This window comes from Saccopteryx bilineata, chromosome 2, assembly GCF_036850765.1.
Source record: "Saccopteryx bilineata isolate mSacBil1 chromosome 2, mSacBil1_pri_phased_curated, whole genome shotgun sequence".
In the NCBI taxonomy this organism is placed as follows: domain Eukaryota; kingdom Metazoa; phylum Chordata; class Mammalia; order Chiroptera; family Emballonuridae; genus Saccopteryx; species Saccopteryx bilineata.
The window spans coordinates 192,841,791-192,861,327 of record NC_089491.1 but is presented as its reverse complement, the minus strand read 5'-3'; the positions used below and the strand labels follow the sequence as shown (position 1 = coordinate 192,861,327).

The 19,537-nt window shown below is 41.3% G+C and overlaps 3 protein-coding genes across 8 annotated transcripts in view; 2 read left to right on the top strand and 1 right to left on the bottom strand.

The window, feature by feature from the left end:
- Nucleotides 1-12,396, top strand: part of ZDHHC20 (zinc finger DHHC-type palmitoyltransferase 20) — an 85,696-nt gene extending 73,300 nt beyond the window's left edge. For 2 of the 4 annotated variants that reach the window (XM_066259024.1, XM_066259027.1), the window contains 2 exons: nucleotides 1,460-1,575; nucleotides 11,131-12,396. In XM_066259024.1, the coding sequence (XP_066115121.1) occupies nucleotides 1,460-1,575; nucleotides 11,131-11,183 (169 nt within the window). In that variant the 3' untranslated portion in view covers nucleotides 11,184-12,396. Of the gene's footprint in view, nucleotides 1-1,459; nucleotides 1,576-5,758; nucleotides 5,837-7,634 lie in introns of all 4 variants that reach the window. The other 2 variants (XM_066259025.1, XM_066259026.1) reach the window with 2 other exon arrangements.
- A 4,826-nt stretch (nucleotides 12,397-17,222) lies between these two features.
- Nucleotides 17,223-18,271, bottom strand: MRPL57 (mitochondrial ribosomal protein L57). Its single transcript, XM_066254908.1, has 2 exons — nucleotides 18,196-18,271; nucleotides 17,223-18,077 (listed from the first exon to the last, which is right to left on the bottom strand). The coding sequence occupies exons 1-2, from the start codon at nucleotides 18,257-18,259 to the stop codon at nucleotides 17,764-17,766; spliced, it is 378 nt and encodes a 125-aa protein (XP_066111005.1). The 5' UTR covers nucleotides 18,260-18,271; the 3' UTR covers nucleotides 17,223-17,763.
- A 90-nt stretch (nucleotides 18,272-18,361) lies between these two features.
- Nucleotides 18,362-19,537, top strand: part of SKA3 (spindle and kinetochore associated complex subunit 3) — a 31,115-nt gene continuing 29,939 nt past the window's right edge. For all 3 annotated transcript variants that reach the window (XM_066259017.1, XM_066259019.1, XM_066259018.1), the window contains exon 1: nucleotides 18,362-18,489. In XM_066259017.1, coding sequence (XP_066115114.1) covers nucleotides 18,384-18,489 — 106 coding nt within the window. In that variant the 5' untranslated portion in view covers nucleotides 18,362-18,383. The remainder of the gene's footprint in view (nucleotides 18,490-19,537) is intronic.

The window sequence follows — 19,537 nt, the reverse complement described above, 5'->3', positions numbered from 1 at the left end:
ATTCCCTGACTGGGAATCGAACCCAGAACTTCAATTTGCCAGGCTGATGCTCTACCACTGAACCAACCAGCCAGAGCCTGTTCACCGTTTTATTTTAATAAGCAGATTTTAACTGTAGTATGAAAATAATATTGAGAATTCAAAAATACAGATAGAAATTTTCTTATTCATTCATCTTAGATTGAATTTTCTCAGTATTTGCATAGAGAGCAAACTGATTCTTACATTCAAAGTGTTTCATTTTAAATTAAATCTTAAGATGGAGATGCTTCTGTCAAAGTGAAACAGTTGAAACTTATTTACTATAGAAATTAATTGTGGGGGAAAAGATTATTAATTACAAACTCACATATTAATATCAGGAACACAAAGGTCTTCAAACCTAAGATATTACGACCTTAGAGCTCCAGCATCTATTGTGGGTGTAAACAATTCTCTTAAACTATTTGAACCTTAGTTTCCAACTGTATATCTACCTCCAAGATGGGTTTTTTTTTTGGGGGGGGGGTTTTGTTTTGTAAAGAGAGAGAAGAATGGGAGGAAGAGAGAAACTGCTGTTTGTTGTCCTACTTATTTATGCATTCATTGGTTGATTCTTATATGTGCCACAACTGGGGATTGAACCTGCAACTTTGGTGAATTGGTACAGTGTTCTAACCAACTGAGCTACGGACCAGGGGCTCTACCTCCAAGGTTTTTTGTGAAGGGTGAGATAATGTATATACAGCACCTTATACAGTGTCTGGTCCATAGTAGTTACACAAGAAATACTAGTTCTTTTTTCCTCGTTCTTTTGTTCCTTCGCTCCCTCCCTCCCTGAATCTGTTAGCTAGAAAAATAAATCTACGCTAAATCACTTAATAATTTTTTCCCCTTAGATTTTAAACTACAGAGGTAGAAAGCAGAAAACTTGGGAAATGACAGGTAATTGTTTTTCTCCTGACCACAAATAGTTCCTCACCTGTCCTGTGCTACCTTATAGCTCTTGATTAACATGTCAAATATGTGTCAGGCTGGCCTCTGAAGATTTTTGTTTTTCTTATTGATTTTATTGGCAGTGTTGGAGTACATATCCTTAGGTCTAGAGAACCATTTAATAGGAAGCTGGGGCATATTTTTCTTTTGAAGATAGAGGCTTTTTTTAAGAGATCTGAGATCCTATGAGTTGCCTTCACATGTTTAGGAGAAAAGACTACTAATTTGCTGCTTATTAATTGAGCGTTAAACTACTTACTAAATTATTCTTTTTAAATTTTTTTCATTGATTTAAGAGAGAGACTAAGGGTAAGAGAGAAGCATCACTTCATTGTTCCACTTAGTTGTTTCATTTAGTTGTATATTCATTAGTTGCTTATCATATGTGCCCTGATTGGGGATTGAACCAGTGACCTCAGCGTGCCAGGAGGATGAGCCACCTGTCCATGGCATATTTACTAAATTATTTGCTCTTCCTTTTCAGTATTGGCTCAAATCAACCTTTTCCTATCAAACCACTTAGTGAATCAAAAAACCGATTGCTGGATAGTGACTCTCAGTGGACAGAGAATGGATTTGAAGAAGGCCCTGTCAGATCAGGTAATACTCGTGATTTGAAAACATTGCTTTCTCTGGTTAACATGAAACTCGCCAGGTTTAAATATATAAAAGTCAAAATATGATATTTAAAATACTAAAATGTGTGAGATTTTTAAATAAAATATCATCTGTATGGGGTGTTAGTGTTTACAGGTAGCTTTTATGGAGAAGGGGGTTGAGTGTGGAAGTGTAGGGGCCGCTGTTGTATCTCGTTCTGTTCACAGTGAGCTTTTTGTTACCTAGCCACGGGTTTCTTTATCTCAGACATAAGAAATTCTTTTGGCATAATATTGCAAATAAAACTTAAAAAAGGTGAGTTCTGGTCAAGATGGAGGTGTAGGTAAATGAGGTGCTCAGAACCTCCAACAACCAAATCAAAATTACAACTAAACTACAGAACCACCATCATTTGGACCTCCTGAAATCTAGGCAGACAGAAGTCCTGTAACTAAAGACATACAGGAGAAGCCACCTGGAGACTGGTAGGAGGGGCAGAGACAGGGAAGGGGCTGGTTTCACACCCATGAGTGGAGATTGGAAATGGGGAGGGATATCTTGGCTGCAGAGGCCCACCTAAGGAGCAACAGTGCGACCCACATCAGTACCAGTGCCAGGAAAAAAGTTCCCATGATTTAAGGCTGTAGAACCATCAGGGATTGTGGCTGAGCAAGGCTGAGGGAGCCTGGTGTCCCAGGTGTTCCTCTTAAAGGGCCCACACACAGACTTATGGGACTTACACCCTCTGAGCAGCTGGAAAGTTGCTGTATGTGAACATACAAAGAGGGACTGAATTCTCTGGCATCAGAGTGAGGGCTGGAGGGGCAGCTTCTTCCCAGACAGAAGTGCCAGCACAGGCCATTGTTCCTTTTCTGAGCCCCCGCACAGAGCCCTTAGGCCCCATACCTGAGTCTTCATTCACCTGGCTAACACCACTGGCACTGTAATTCCCTGAGATCCCCAGCCCCACATTTACAGGCCTACCCAAGCCCTTTCCAGTAGCTTTTCCATACAAATAGCCAGCCCTGGCTCATGCCTTAAACATTCCTAAAATTTTTTAAACAAGCATCACATGCTTACCCTGTAACTCTTTCTAAGTGGCTCCAAGTCTGGCACTAGCAGCAGCTGTTCTTGGTTTGCAGCTTGTCCTGTCTCAGACACCTACAAGTAGGTACAAATAGCAGCTACAGATCACTTTGTAGGTCGTGCTGGGTGTCCTTGGGCATGGCACAGGTGATTCCAGAGCCAGCATACCCAACAGACAACTCCAGACCACTCCAGGTTACAACCCTACTACTCCACAAGCAACACACTCAAGGGGGTAGACTCAGCAGGCACCAAAAACTCACTGAAGTGGGTCCAGCTCCATGGAGTGGGCCCCTGTATGGCAGCTTCTTCAGTATAGCCACAGGCAGTACGAGCAGCTGGTTTTCACAGCTGATTGGCCTAGGGTCAGTCATTCCCATTCACTTGCCAACAGCAATCAAGGCTCAACTACAACAGGACAGTATACCCAGTCAGTCCACTCGGGGCATACCTGGAGCACCCAGCTGGAGTGACTGGGAAGGTTGTGCCACTGTGTCCTACAGGACACCTGCTATACGAGGCCACTCTACCAAGTATGGGAGATGTAGCAGCTCTATCTAATACATAGGAACAAACATAATGAAGCAGCCAAAACACAGAGACAAAGAAACAAGTACCAAATGAAAGAACAGAACAAATCTCTAGAAAAAGAACTAAATGAAGTAGAAATAATATAATCAAACTATCAGATGCAGAGTTTAAAACAATGGTTATAGTGATGCTCAAGGAACTTAACAAGGACTTCAACAACATAAAAAAAGGACATGGAAACCATAAAAAAGAACCAGTCAGAAATGAAGGCTACACTAACTGAAATGAAGAATAATTTATATGGAGTCAACAGGAGAGTAGATAAAGCAGAGGATCAAATCAGCTACTTGGAACATAAAGTATCAGAACAGCAAAAAGAAAAAAATTTTTAAATGAGGATAGCCTGGCCTATGATGGCACGCACAGTTGATAGAGCTTTGACCTGGAATGGTAGGTAGGTCACCGGTTTAAAGCCCTGGGCTTGCCTGGTCAGGCACATACAACAAGCAAGAAGCAAGCAGTGAACAACTAAAGTCAAGCAACTATGAGTTGATACTTCTTGCTGCACTTCCTTTCTCTGTAAAATTAATTTAAAAAAAGAAAAGATGAGGATAGTCCTGGCTGGATAGCTTGGTTGGTTAGAGCTTCCTTCCAAAGCGCAGAGGTTGCCAGTTCAATCTCTGTTCAGGGCACATACAGGAACAGATAGATGTTTCTGTCTCTCTCCCTCTCTTGCTAAAATCAATAAATAGTTATTTTTTTTTAAATGAGGATAGTATAAGGAGCCTCTGGGACAACTTCAAGTGTACCAACATTTTCATCATGGGGGTGCTGGAAGGAAAAGCAAGAAAACATGGAATTGAAAGCCTGTTTGAAAAAATGACACAAAACTGTCCTAACTTGGTGAAAGAAATAGACATACAAGTTCTGGAAGTACAGAAAGTTCCAAACAAGATGAGCCCAAAGAGGCCCCTACCAAGACACAAGATAATTAAAATGCCAAAGGCTAAAGACAGAACTGTAAAAGCAGGAAGAGACAAACCAGTAGTTAACCTGCAAGGGAGCTCCCATAAGACTGAGAGGTGATTTCTCAACATAAACTTTGCAGGTCAGAAGGGATTGGCATGAAATACTCAAAGTGAGGAAAAGCAAGGACCTACGACTGAGACTACTCTACCCAGCAAAGCTATCATTTAGAATCAAAGGACAGATAAAGAGCTTCCCAGACAAGAGAAAGCTAAAGAAGTTCAAGAAGAGTCAAATATGGATCCAGCAACTCTCTGAGTATTTATCAAAAGAAACCCAAAACACGAAATAAAAAAGACACATACATTCATATGTTTATTGCAGCATTATTGACATTAGCTAAGATATGGAAACACCTAAGTGCCCGTCAGTAGATGAATGGATAAAGAAGTGTGGTGCATATATACAACAGAATTTGATTCAGCCATAAAACAAAACAATGAAATCTTCAACAAAATGGTTGGACCTAGAGGGAATTGGGAATTGGGATAAGTGAAATAAGTCAGATAGAGAAAGGCAAACACCATATGAGTTCACTTATATATGGAATCTAAACAAAATAAGAACAAACAGAAAAATAGATAACAATATTTTGAAGGTTGCTAGATAGGAGAAGGGGTTGGTGGTCTGAGTGAAGAAGGTGAAAGGATTAAGAAGAACAAATTGGCTGTTACAGAATAGTCACGGGGATGTAAAGTACAGCACATGGAATATAGTCAACAATATTGTAATAACTATGTGGTGTCAGATGGGTGCTGTATTTATCAGAGTGATCACATAGTTAAGTTACATAAATGTTTTACACCTAAAACTACTTAAGGTTATTCTTTAGGGTCCTAGCATTTTCTTAATTGAAAATAATTTTCAAAAAGCATTATTCTCTTTGCTTATTATAAAAAGAGTGCATTTGAATGTATTTTAGTCTTTTCTTGATGACTCAATCATTTAATGAATTATAGATGTATTATGGAACAGTTGATAAGATAGAAGTGGGCATTTGAATCAGTTCTCTGTCTATCATATTGTCTGGCCACTTACTAGTATTATTACCTGAAATATATCTTAATAATAATGGTAAAACATTGTCATTATCCTTTTGCACTGTAGAAAAATAGTTTGGATGCACTAACTCCAGGAAATACCCCAAAATTTCAGACTTGCTGTCAGATTTTCGGATTTTTTTTTTGTCTTTTTGGATTTTTATAGCATTTAAATTATTCTCTAAAATTAGTATCAGTGGGATCATTAGGTACCTTGTATAAGATCAAGGGAAAGATCCATCTTTTAGGTTTCTTAGTTACTGCTGCTGAACATCTTTAAAACCAATGGACATTTTCATAAAAATAAGCATAAAGCCAGACTTTATGCTCTTAGCACTGCTTTCCTTCTGGGTTCTACAAGAAACAAATGGTTGGCACCATATGGCTATTTAGTGCTCACATAGCGTTGCTTTTACTTCAGTCATCAATTTTGCTATTTAGCCAGAAAGTTAATCTTTTTTCTTTTTTTTTTGGTCATGTCATATGTAATTATGTACTTACAGGGACAAATAACCATGTTACAGTGGCAATAGAAAATTGAGTACCACTTGTTCATAACTAACCAATTGAATAAGAACAAGGTAAGACAATGCAAAGGTAATTTCCTTGAACAAATGAAGTTTATTTGCCTATTTCATGATCTGAAAACAATTTACAAGTCAGTTTTTTACTCTTTCAATTATGTCAGCAAAATTAGGTAGTTCAGGAGAGATTGGAAGACATCTGCCTAAATCCCATTTTCCTTACCAATCCTAGCACAATCTCGGTAAATATTTACTGGTAGATTAATGAAGAAACTAGTAAAAATTGTTCAGGATTGGTATGTTGACAACTGACCTTTTTGGTAAACAGTGCCTATTGATCAGTTTAAGAAATAAAGGTAGCTTTTGCCTACTGTTGAGGAAATTTGAGCCAGATAGAAGTGACTAACATCAGAGGCTGAAAAAAAGTCTTGAGAGGTTAATCGAAGTTACTTACTTCATAAAAGATGCAGAAGAGCAGTTCCCTCTAGGCAAGTCCATGAATGATCCATCCTTGACTGTGTGCTCTGCGAAGGGAGCCCTGGGTGGACAGTCCAGGTGGCTCGGCAGTCTGAGCAGCGAAGGTAATGGCTGACCTCACCTCCAGCTGAATTTCAGGGATGTAGTGGAGGCTGTCCTAACAGTAAAGTCAAGGATAAAACTGTCTGCACTCAATCAGGAGCTGAGCTCAGTGCCCAGTAGCATTTTGTGAAGGTGTTCAATTTTGATAAACCTGCTTTGAGTGTTTTGGTGTCACCTGTTGCTCCATAATGAATGCCCACAAGCCTAGCGGCTTCATACGGCACATGTTCATTACTGCGGTTCTATTGTCACGAGCTCTTTATTTTTTACTGGTTGTCTTCTCCAGTCTCAGGGAAGCCTGAGCATTCAGTTGCATACCAAGGACCTCCAGATCTGGAGCTGTCCCTGAGCCTGAGACCCAGACAGAATCAGAGCCCCTGCACTCAGGCTGGGCTCTTGTCAGGCAGAGTGGGCAGAACTCTGAAGACAAGCATCAGAGGCAGCTGTGGTGGTCACAGCCCTGGTCAGTGCCACGGAGAGCTGAGGCTGTGGTACAGCAGTGGGGCCTCAGACTGGGGGCCTCTGTTCTAGCTTTGTTTCTTTTCACTGTGGATGCAAGAGTGGCTGCTGCCTGTGGTGCTTGAGAATCCCCGGCTGAAGTTCCTAGAGCTGTTGCTGTGGGTCTTTCCTACACGCCTCAACAGTCTTGAAAGGATGTAGATAAGATGTGTCTTCTCAGAGTATGGCCAGGGTAACAAAGGCAGACCCCTGAGAATCTTCTTGTTTTAAATTCTCGATGCTTCAGGAGAAGAGTCAGTGATTTGTTGTACTTGTTTACTGGTTATAAATATCTTCTTATCGCCCTAGCCAGATAGCTCAGTTGATTAGAGCATCATCCTGAAGCGCAAAGATTGCTGGTTTGATCCTTGGTCAGGGCACAGACAGGAACAGATCAATGTTTCTGTGTCTCCTTTCCTCTCTCCCTAAAATCAATTTTTAAAAAAATTCTTATTATTACAGATAGAAGTATTAGAGTATTTCTTTCCTGTCTTGTTATATTGGTAGCTTTATACCTTAGTCCTCAGAACCATTTTATAAATCTTTTTATAAATTTATTTATTGATTAATTTTAGAGAGAGGAAGGGAGAGAGAGACAGGAACATCGATCTGCTCCTACATGTGCCCTGACCAGGGATTGAACCAGCAACCGCTGTACTTTCAGACAACACTCTAACCAACTGAGCTGTCCAGCTAGGGCTGAACTGTTTAATAAATCTTGTTTTCATAAAAAGAAAATAAAGTTTTAACCAATACTCAATTGTTTCTGGTTTTATAGGTTTATAAAAACATTATGGACTTATATTTTCATTATTATTTGCAAGAAAATTATCAATGGATGAAATAATTGAAGTATAACAGAAGATATATTTTTCCAAAAAATAAGCTTTTGCATAGATCGCTGGATCCACAGAAGTGCTACTTCAGAGCAGGAAGATACCTTAATCCTACATAAGTCCAACACTGACTCACAGCTGCAACAGGGGCTTAATTTTACTGTGCAAATAACACCTGTTATGGGATGGTATGATATGTCAGATCACATGTTAACATGACATAATGTATTTTTTGATAACCTGAGTTACGGTATCAGTTGTTTTTTCGTGTTCCTATGAATTCTTCAGAAACACAAGCTAAAAACTTAAGTGAAGTACGTCTAGGGAAGTATGGTGGCTGATAAGTGAATAATAATAATAATATCCAAATCACTGTTGCTTGTACTATGTAAGGAACAGAAAATAACTGCTTTTTAAAAATTGGGTGATTGATAGTTTATAATTACTGTTTTATACTTTTCAACGTTTTTAATAAAGATTTTTTAATGTTGCTATACAGTAAAATACAGAAGGATTAAGATACCTAAATATAATGATTTAAAACATGGAGCACATTTGTATAATTCTTTGAAGGCTAAGTTCTAAGTATTTGTACAACAAGGCTGTATATTGTTGTGCCCAAGGCTTAAAGGGAGCTTGTCAGTATAAGAAATATTTTTTGTTTTTTTCTGCTTTAAAATTGCTCCTTTATTGAATTTTTTATTAGTATACATGCAGAAGAACACAAACGTACATGTACTGTGGAAATCTTGGACAAAGTAGGACTAGGTAGAAGGAGCTAAAAGACAAGTAAAGAGAAAGGTAGGCTGTTGTAAGCTGTTAAAAATATTTTCAGTCCTATGGTATGTAGAATGCAAAACACTATAAATTGACTTTCAAATTTTAATTTAGGTATGATGAAAAATTACTTTGGAACTTTTTACAGTAATCCTGTAACAGTTTAACAGTGACTTAAAATGAAATTTGAATTAGGGTGAAACTGCTCTTAGGTTGAGATTGCTCTTAGGAAAAAAATTTTAAACCTGAGTAGTTATTTAAAACTTCTAGTTTTTGAGAGGTTGATTCCACTCTTAAATACAAAATACTAAATCTGATCTAACAGCAACATCTTTCTGTGTAGACACATGCCCTCTTGTCTTTTTGAAATCCAATCTGAATGGCAAGAATTACTGTATTAATTATAAAGAAAAATACAGTAGTTTATAAAGGAGAAACAATATAGAAATGTTAATTGTTTATACTGTTTAGTCAAATATACACACACAAGTCAAAATAATTGATTGCTTCCAGTAATGGATAGAGAGAAATCTTTTTTTTTTCCCCCTGAAGTGAGAAGCAGGGAGGCAGAGAGACAGACTCCCGCATGCTCCCAATTGGGATCCACCCTGCAAGCCCACCAGGGGGTAATGCTCTGCCCATCTGGGACGTTGCTCTGTTGCAACCAGAGCCATTCTAGCACCTGAGCTGGAAGCCACGGAGCCATCCTCAGTGCCTGGGCCAACTTTGCTCCAGTGGAGCCTTGGCTGCAGGAGGGGAAGAGAGAGTCAGAGAGAAAGGAGAGGGGGAGGGGTGGAGAAGCAGATGGGCACTTCTCCTATGTGCCCTGGCTGGGAATCGAATCCGGGACATCCACATGCTGGGCCAACAGTCTACCACTGAGCCAGCCGGCCAGGGCCAATAGAGATAAATCTTAACCAGCATCTGTAATCATCTATAGTTACAGTTTTCTGCTCTGTAACATGGGATTGAAGGGAAGGGTGTTATGAATGAGCTAGGCTGGATGACTAACATTTTTAAGTTTCTGATTTTGCTAAATAACCTTACTTTTCATTCATCAACAAATACTTTTGGAGCACCTTCTGTACATCAACCAGTATACTAGGGATAGCTCTATAATTTCCTAATGTCATATAAATTTTATAGTCAACTATTCCAGGTTTATAATTTATAGGATTTTTATAATTTCACTGGCTAATACTATTAGATTTTAAAAGGAAGTAACTTTTTTTTAACTTCTAAGCTGAAGAAACGCTTTAGCTTTGAAAATACAGTTTGTAATACTAGAGTATGGATTCTTCTACCTTTATTTCACCTCTAGTTTTTATAATCTTGATTCTAGAAAAGGTTTAAGTAGGCAAGTTAAGGGATATCAGTTACCAACCAAAATTATCACTTCATTTTGGCAATTTGAATATTATAAGGAAATAGTAAAAGTTTTAAACTTAATACTTTCAGAAATTATCTGGCACTTTTTATGAGTATTTCTATATTTAGATCAAAGTGTTTGCATGTACCTGATTAACAGATGAGGAAACAGTTTTCCCCTTAACTGTGTTCAGGCATTTTTTGTGGTGTAATTTTTCTTAGTTCTTTTTTTTTTTTTTTGCATTTTTCTGAAGCTAGAAATGGGGATAGACAGTCAGACCGACTCCCGCATGCGCCCGACCGGGATCCACCCAGCACGCCCACCAGGAGGGTGTCGCTCTGTCACGACCAGAGCCACTCTAGTGCCTGGGGCAGAGGCCAAGGAGCCATCCCCAGCGCCCGGGCCATCTTTGCTCCAATGGAGCCTCGGCTGCGGGAGGGGAAGAGAGAGACAGAGAAGAAGGAGAGGGGGAGAGGTGGAGAAGCAGATGGGCGCTTCTCCTGTGTGCCCTGGCCGGGAATCGAACCTGGGACCTCTACACGCCAGGCTGACGCTCCACCACTGAGCCAACTGGCCAGGGCTTCTCAGTTCTTTTAAGTTATTTAGCATCATCTTCAATAGCATAGTAAACACCTTTTTTGAAATTTTCAGTTAAAAACTTTAATTACCATTGGTTTAATTCGTGGCCAGCATTTTGCTACACTCTAAATAGAATTTGGCTGGTTTTGTTCAGAGACATAAATTAATGACCCTTCAGCAGGGGCCTACCACACATACCAGTGTGGAATGGGAATCCACTGAGAAGAATGGCTGCCTCTTTGGTTTTTCAACTGGTATTGATTGGTGTCACCCTTCGCAGAGAAAGGTCAAAATGAACCCTGTGAAAATTTATTAGTACTGTCTTTGGCCCTTCCAACACTTGAATAGATATGATGACACAGAAAATTAAGTTGATTTCAGGTCTTACCATTGCCATTAAAAAAAGGAAAAAAACTAGACAGGAGACTTGGTTTTACCTGCATACAGACTTACTTGAATATACAGTTTCTGAGGCATCTGACCAGTCTCACTTTGCCAAACCAAAGAGTAGCTACAGTTGAGTAGTTATTAACAAGAACCCGTTTACAGAGTTTAGCTTCATCTTCATGTATGGATGATTTTTTAAATCTTTTACATATTTAAGTTTAATTCAATGTGTCATAAGTTAATTTGATCATAAGATTGGCTTAAGTCAAATATGCAGTGTTTACTTGAATTTTATTTCTATTAGCAGATTTTTACTTTGTTTACAGGAGTGTTTAAATTCAAGAGTATCAAGCCTGACCAGTGGTGGCACAGTGGATAAAGCGTCGACCTGGAATGCTGAGGTTCCTAGTTTGAAACCCCGGGCTTGCCTGGTCAAGGCACATATGGGAGTTGATGCTTCCTGATCCTCCCCTCTTCTCTCTCTCTCTCTCTCTAAAAATGAATTTTAAAAATGTATCAGACATGTGAGATTTCCATTTAGTAAACTTGAAAGAAAATATATTAAGGGCTTGGTGTCGGGGTCTGCATATTTGGGGCTCTGAAGTGACAATGACAAATATGTTTAGCTTACATTTTGTTCTAGGACTAGCACTATATCAATGGAAAGTACTTTTAATCTGTTACTAAGAAATTATATTTTTGCATTTCAACCAATATAAAGACCATATCTAATATGAAAGATACAGGTAATATATAAACCTGAAATCCCTGTGTTTTATATAATCTGAACTATATTTGCCAATTTAAATTTAAAATGCAATATAGATTCAGAGAGGTCCATATTTTTCTGACAAGTTCACTTTGTATTACTTTGTTGGGTTGCATAAAGAAGCAAGAATTTGTATTTGTATTACAAGCTTGAGAAAGCTACTACTAATCAAGGTTTTTATATTTGTACGTGATTGAAGATGAGTCTATGCCCATTAAAAAGAAAAGATGGACACTATTTTAAAGTGATCTTTAATGTTTTTATATAAACAGATTTGAAATAGTTTACGTTAGGTTGTCTTTACTTACCAAGTGCCATAAGTCTTGCCTTTGTTTCTAAGTATAGTCCTGGACCATTACTTAATATGTTAATTCTTTGCTTTTTATTTGGGATGGTCTAATCTGCATTAACAGGAATGCTGAACATTTTAAACATTTTTCAAAAATCATAATTTACTTTATTAATAAAGAAATAAAAGTAAAGTCTTGTATTGGAACAGTTTGTTGTTGTTATAAAGTGATATTTTACCAAATGAGAAAATAACTATTATTTTGGTTTTAAAAATCTGGTAAAATAGTATTATAGAAAGATTTGGCTAATAATTTGGGGTAACCACATCTAAGACAGATATTATTTGAATGCAACAGTATTGTAGTTCACCTAGGCCAGAGGTATAAATAGCTTTATTCGCAAAGGTTTTAAACTTAGCTTTTATTGAACATAATTTTCAATTTAGAAGTCACATTTGGATAAGTACTTTCAGAACAGTAGAAGTTGTTGAATTGTGATTGTCAAAATGCTGAATAATATATCTTGTGTAGAATTCTTTTGTGGCATCTGTGCTCCAGTCCCCCCCACAAAGGGACAGTGCCGTAGTTGAGGCTGCTGGCTTGCTAAGACAAGGTGAATCTGAGGTGGAGCAGTTCCCAGGACCAGCAGAGGCCAGTAGAGATGACATGACCTTGGGGGGAGGGGAGGCTGTGCTAATTCAGCACTGTTTTGGGTGGGGACGAGGATTAACTACTAAATGACCAAAGTGGCTAAATTTTCACTTTTTTTAATGAGTAGAACTAATGACATGACCTTGGCCTTACTTTTCTCCTTTCTAGCTTTTCAGAACCACTCTGGGAAAGTGGAGTGATGTTGGCCCCTTGTGCTTGTTTTACTCCTGTGCTCCAGAATGTAGAGAGATGAGAGTTAACACACACACACACACACACACACACACACACACGTACGTTTATTTTTTTAAGTGAGAGAGACAGAGACAGCCAAGAAGGGAGAGAGGTGAGAAGCATCAACTCATTGCAGCACTTTAGTTGTTCATTGATTGCTTCTCAGACATGCCTTGACTGGAGGGCTCCAGCCTAGCCAGTGACCTTGAGCTTTAAGCCAGCAGCCTTGGGGCTCAAACCAGCAACCATGGGGTCATATCCATGATCCTACACTCAAGCCAGCGACCTCGGGGATTCAAACGTGGGTCCTCAGCATCCCAGGTTGATGCTCTATCCACTGTGCCACTACCTGATCAGAAGACATTGAGAACTAACACTTAATTTCTTCTGTGTAACAGCTTTTTATGGGTGAGTTGAACAATGCTATGAGTTACTGTCACTGTCTTTAACCCTTCAATGCCTTCCATGTGATACAGAGGGTTGAAGTGCCTTTTCTATTCCTTAATAAAGGGCATACTGTTTTTCAACAGAGATTGTTTCCTCCCTGCGCATTCCCCACATAATGCAATTCTTTTGATGCAGGCTTTCCAACTCCAGCAGCATTCTTCCATCACATTCTCGTGGCTTCCAAACTGAGTTAACATTTCTGTGCTGTCTGGAGCACTGCACATTTATCTAGTACTGATTTCATTTAGCCATATGTTGGTTATAAATACTTGCAAGCCAACTCACTGGATTATAAATTCCTGAGGACTTTTTCTTTGTACTGACTACCCACAAAATGAACAATGAGTTCAGAAGGGAACTGCAGTCATGAGTTTAATGTCCATTAGATTTAACTGTTGTGCTGCCTAAGTTCTCAAAAAAAAGTGGGCACCAGAGATAATAAAATCTCAAACTTGAAAATTATTAGTCGAACCATCTTTCACACATTTTTTTAAATTGTTTTTCTTTTCTTTACATGTGAAGTGGGGAGGCAGAGAGACAGGCTCTCACACACGCTCAACCAAGATCCATCTGACAAGCCTGTGGGGCAATGCTGTGCCCATCTTGGGCCACTGCTCAGCAACCAAGCTATTTAAATGCCTCAGGTGAGGCCACAGAGCCATCTTCAGTGCCTGGGGTCAATTTGTTCCAACTGAGCTATGGCTGCAGGAGAAGAAAAAAGAGAAGAAAGAGGGGGAGGGGTGGAGAAGCAGTTGGTAGCTTTTCCTGTGTGCCCTGACCGAGAATCGAACCCCGGACATACACACGCCAGGCCGATGCTCTACCACTGAGCCAACTGGCCAGGGCATTTAAAATTTTTTCTTAATTGACTGATTTTAGAGAGAGAGGAAGGGAGAGAAAGGGAGACAGGAACATTGATCTATTTTTGTATGTGCCTGCCTGGGGATCAAACTCACAACCTCTGAGCTTCTGGACGATGCTCTAAAGTCTAAACCAACCAAGCTATCCGGCCAGAGCTATCTTTCACACATTTTAGTGTATAAATGTATGGTGCAGTATCTTTGGAGAGCAATTTGACAATATCAGGTTTCAAATGTCCATATTCGTTAACATATCAGGTTAGACTTAGAAGTTTAATAGATATACTTATGCTTTATAAGCAGTAATTATAAGCATATTTGTTGCTCTTCTGTTTGAAGAAACAAAAGACTAGAACATAAATGTCCCACCCACTTTTCCAGTTGTTTATGCAGAATTATCTAACAGGAGACAATGATTTTTTTTTTAATCACTGGTTTGAAAGAGACAGGATCATCAATCCATTCCTACATGTGCCCTAACAGGTTCAAACCAATAACTTCTGTGCATCAGAATAAGGCTCCACTAAGCCATCCAGCCAGGGTGATAGTGAACTATTTATTAGTAGGGTTGCCTCCAGAGGAAAATCAGGGGTCAGTCATAGGTTAAAGTTTACTGTGTACCCCTATGTTATTTTATTTTCATACCCTGTTTTGTTCATATTACTTTTAGAAATAAAAAATTAAAAAACGGTGCCTTAGATAATCAGTAGGGGAAGAGACATTATTTGACGTGTTTCTGGACCACTTTTGCTTGCCTTGGGGAAAGGTCAAGTTGCTTCCACTATTTGCCTCTCACCACACAACAAATCCCACATGGCTTATGGACTTCATTAGAAAATGAAAAAAAGGTACTGCAGGAAAAGATGGGTGAAGGGCTTTATAATGGGATAGCAAAGGTATTCCTAAGCAGGCATGGTGCTAGTGATCAGAAAACCAGATTTGAGTACGGGAAAATTTACAAAGAGACAGCACTAACAAGAAAAGAAAATGGAGATAGTACAAGGAAATTCATGAAAGAAATCGGATTAATCAGTTAACAGCAAGAAGAGTGCTCAGCTTCATTAAAGAAATATGTACACATGAAACAAGCAAATAGATTATTTTGCCAAGGCAATGGCCATTGTTGCTGAAGATGTGGGCAAAGAAGCATTTGTGGTAGGAGTGCAAAATGGCTTAAGTAATTTGGCAATATATGTCAAATTTTCACTGAATAATGTCTGTACTGGCAACCCCACTCTTAAGATTTTAGAGAGAGAAATGTGTATAAGGTGTGAGATAATGGGAAAAATATATACAGTATTGGTCTCTGCTCCCAGTTCCTAGCACAAAGCTCCTAAAACCCTTGTAATTTCCTAAGGAAGAGCACTAGAAGTTGACTGGGTGGGCTCTTGGATGGGGGCTGGTCATCAAAAAGGGTAGAAAAAGATGCTTGAAATTTTAAGCCCTCCCCCTCATCTCCAGTGGGGAAGAGGGGCTGGAAACGGAGCCGCTTGCCCACGTGAGGAAGCCTCTGTGAAATCCCAGTCTTAGGAGCTTTGGGGAGCCTCCGGGCTAGCACCCTCACTCCACAGGGACGAGAAATTCCTTTACTTGGGAACCTCCCAGGCCATGCCCTACACATCTCTTCATTTCTTTTATCATATTTAATAAACTTACGTGTTTCTGTGAGTTGTGTGAGCCGCTTTAGCAAATTAATCGAAACTTAGGAGGTGGTGTGTGAACCTCCAATTTGTGGTCAAGTCAAACAAGTTATAGGTTACTTGGGTACCTACTATTTGCAAGGGGCATCTGAACCAGGGTGGTGGATAATTGTGAGACTGAGTCCTCAATAGTGGAATCTGATCTTTGTTCAGGTAGATAGCATTGAATTAAATTGTAGGACACCCAGCTAGCATTGAAGGGAATTGCTAGTTGGGGGAAATCCTCCACATTTGTGACAATTAAGTGTTTCACATGAGTAGTGAGAAACATGGAAGGGAAGAGCTGGGTTTTTCCTTACTTGCAGATAGGGCTAGTTTGAGAGGTTTTAAAGGAAATCAGTGTCCATCAATAGGAAATTGGCTAAATTGCGTTACTGTATTGAGACTACAATGAAGCCATTTAAAAGTTTTGTATTTTTCATAAAAATTTAAGTAACTCCTTGGGAAACATTTTAAAGCCATTAAGTGGGGGAAAATGCAGAAATATACATATATAGGATGATCTCACTGAGGTTTAAAAGTCCATCCTGTGTGCCTCTGTGGACTCATGTTCACGTTTCCAGAGTTGGGGGGGGGGTGCAAAAGGCAGTGTGAATCCTTTTCTCTGCATTTTGAAAACTTTCTATTAAACAGACAAAAAAAATTTATATATATATATATATAAATAAACATAGCTGCTAAGATTTCTGGTTTATACAGCAACTCCTCAAAGTCACTGTCATCACTGGGAGTGATGACAATGTTGGAGTTCCTTCCATGTTTCCTAACAGGTAAAATTGTCCCAAGTGTTACAGGCCTGCTTCTGCGCTGCGCGAGGTGCGGGGGTGGGGGGGTGGGATCGGGATAAGCCTGGAAAGGTGCTGCTGCCCACTGCTCCCCAGAGAACAGGTGTCTTAGGGACTCAACGCTTAGCACAGAAGCAGCAAAGTACACGCCTGAGGGAAAAGGGGACACAGGCATGGTGTCCTTTAATCCTGGAGGGCAGGGAGGTATCTACTTTCTATAGGCGGGAATTTTAGGGATGTCAACACGATATGCATTAGCTTTTTCAGGAATCAGTATAAATGGGGTTTGGAGTCATCTTTTGCTCCCTATCACCTCTATTTTGGATTAGTTTGGCTCTGATTTCTGTTGTCTACCTCCCCTACTAAGGTGATTGAAACCACCTGCTTTCAGCTGTCTTTGCCCAGGGAGGATAGTCTTGTGATTAGCTGGTTAACTGCTCAGTGGTTCCAGCTGTCTGTTCAGCCATCTGTCCGCTTCCTCATTCCACCGGCCTGGGAGGTTTCCCAGTTTCACCCCACCTTGCCTCAATAGGATCACTCTACCTGGTGACACGTGTAGAGTGCTTGACTATTAAGAAAAGGGTTATTTGAAAGCAAACACCTACAACTGATGGGTTGTGTGGTATGTTAATTTTATCCCGTTGAAGTTTTTTGAGACAGGCAAGGAAAGAGATGAGAAACATCAACTGGTTGCACACTTTATTTGTTCATTGACTGCTCTCTCATAGTTCCTTGACCCCGGGGCTTTAAAAGAGCCAGTGACCATGGGGTCATGTCTATGATCCCACGCTCCAGCCCGCCACCTTGATTTCAAACCAGGGTCCTCAGCATCCCAAGTCGATACTCTTACCCACTGCGTCTCCGGCCCTTTCAAGTTTAAAAAAAACCTTCACGTGGCAGTCCTGATAAAAACACATTTTACTTTACATTTAAATATCCACTGTTGTTAGCAAATCCCAGGGGGAAAAGTGCTATTTTTAGTCATAAGTTTGGCTGACAAAACGGATGTTTTCCTTTTAGGCGCAGCAATTTTTTTTGAGAGAAGGTAAGCAAACTAAAACCCCACCAGGCGTCAGTCACATACAGAAACCGTAATTTGCAGCTCTGTCGCCGCGTCAATCCCATATACATCTTGCACCGTAGTACCCAGGCGAGCCGACAAACACGACCGACAGAGGAACTGGACCCGACGCCATGCACTAGAAACGAGGGCGACAGGTGGGCTAGGACCACTTCTTGGTGACATTGAGGTGGCTGAGCTGGTCGGCCAGTCGCCGGTGCGGCGGAAACTTGGCCTCGGAGACCGCCTTGATGGCCTGGAAGGCGGCTGCCCTGCGGACTGCGGCGTGCCCGAACTCCTGCGCGGCGCTGAGGAAGGGCGCGCTCAGCCAGTAGTGGTTCTCCGCCTCCGTCTCCAGGCGGCGGAGCACGTTCTGCTTCGCGTGGAAGGACACGGTGCGCGGCCGCCGGTGCTTTCCGATCCACTGCCGGCCGGGGATGCGGTTACGGCGCAGGAGCGCGGTCAGGAACATGGTGCCTGCACGGACAGAGAACGGAGTGGGATGGCATCGAGTCCGACCGCAGGCGGAGCAGCTTTCCGAGAGAGCGCACGCCCACCCACATTCCAGAGCGCCCACCAGTACCGGCGCACTCACCAGTCGGGCGTTTAGCGAGCTCCCTTTTCTCCGCACTTCGGCAGCCGCACCGCCGGAAATGCATCGTTCCACTTCCCGCGAGACTTCAGATCCCGCGAGAGCAGAATACGTACGCCAGCCACTGACGCCGCGACGCTTCCTGCGGCAGAGATTCAAACGAGTGGCGGGCGGTGCGGCCGTTTGTGCTCATGATGGACCCTATCCAGAAATTCTGTGCAAAGCTGCGGTCTCTGGCGGTGACCCTGGACAGCGAGACGGCGCGGCTGCAGCGAGCGTTAGCGGAGGAAGACAGCGGTGAGTGGGTGGGCGGCTGCCCTCCCGGTTTCCGTCCCGGTCCAGGAGAGAGCGGAGAGGAGAGCCTCGCCGTGGGAACGGAGTGACTGCCTTCGCAGTGCAGCTGCTCAGCGCTCTCACCCGGATGGCCCCGGTCAGACCGTGTAGTCGGCGCCAACACCAGGACCCAGTGCTGCCTTTTATGTTTTTGTTTTCTTTTTTTTGCAAGTAAAGCAAAGTTCTTCATGACTAGCACTTGTACTAGGGATTTTCAGGGGGTTTTTTCTTTTCTTTTTCTTAACGACAGAGACAGGAAGGGAGAGAGGTGAGAATCATCAACTCATAGTTGCCGCACCACTGTAGTTGTTCACTTCTCATTTGTGTCTTGACACGGGTGGCGCCCCTGGGCTCCAGCCAGCGACCTTGTCTATGATCCCACGCTCAAGCCGGCGAACTCAGGGATTTGAACCTGGATCCTCAGCACCCTAGGCTGACACTCTATCCACTGCGCCACTAGCTGGTCAATTTTTAAAGAAATTTTTTTATTAGAGAAAGGGAAAGGGAAGAAGTAGGTAAGGGAGAGAGAGAGAAGCATCAACTCCTTGCTCTACTTAGGTGCTCCATTTAGTTGTGCATTCATTGGTTCCTTCTCCTGCTCTGACCCAGCTCCAACCGAGGCTCCATTCGCTGAGCCTCCCAGTCAGGACCTCTATTAAGGATCTTTAAAACTTTCAAGACTAGTTCAGACTTAATAAATGTCATAATTCTAGTGTGCCTTAAAATATTACACCATAGCCCTGGCTGGTAGCACAGTGGATAGAGTGTTAGCCTGGAGTATGGATGTCCAGGGTTTGATTCCGTTTCAGAGCACACATGAGAAGTGACCATCTGCCTCTCTGCTTTCAAACTCCCCCATCTGTCCCTCTTCCCCTCCCACAGCCAGTGACTCGATTTGTTCCAGTGTCAGCCCCAGAAGGAGTCTCTGGGTGGATCCCGGTCAGGGCGCATGTGGGAGTCTGTCTCTACTTCCACTCCTCTCACTTAAGAAAAAAAAACTTTATTGTCCGAT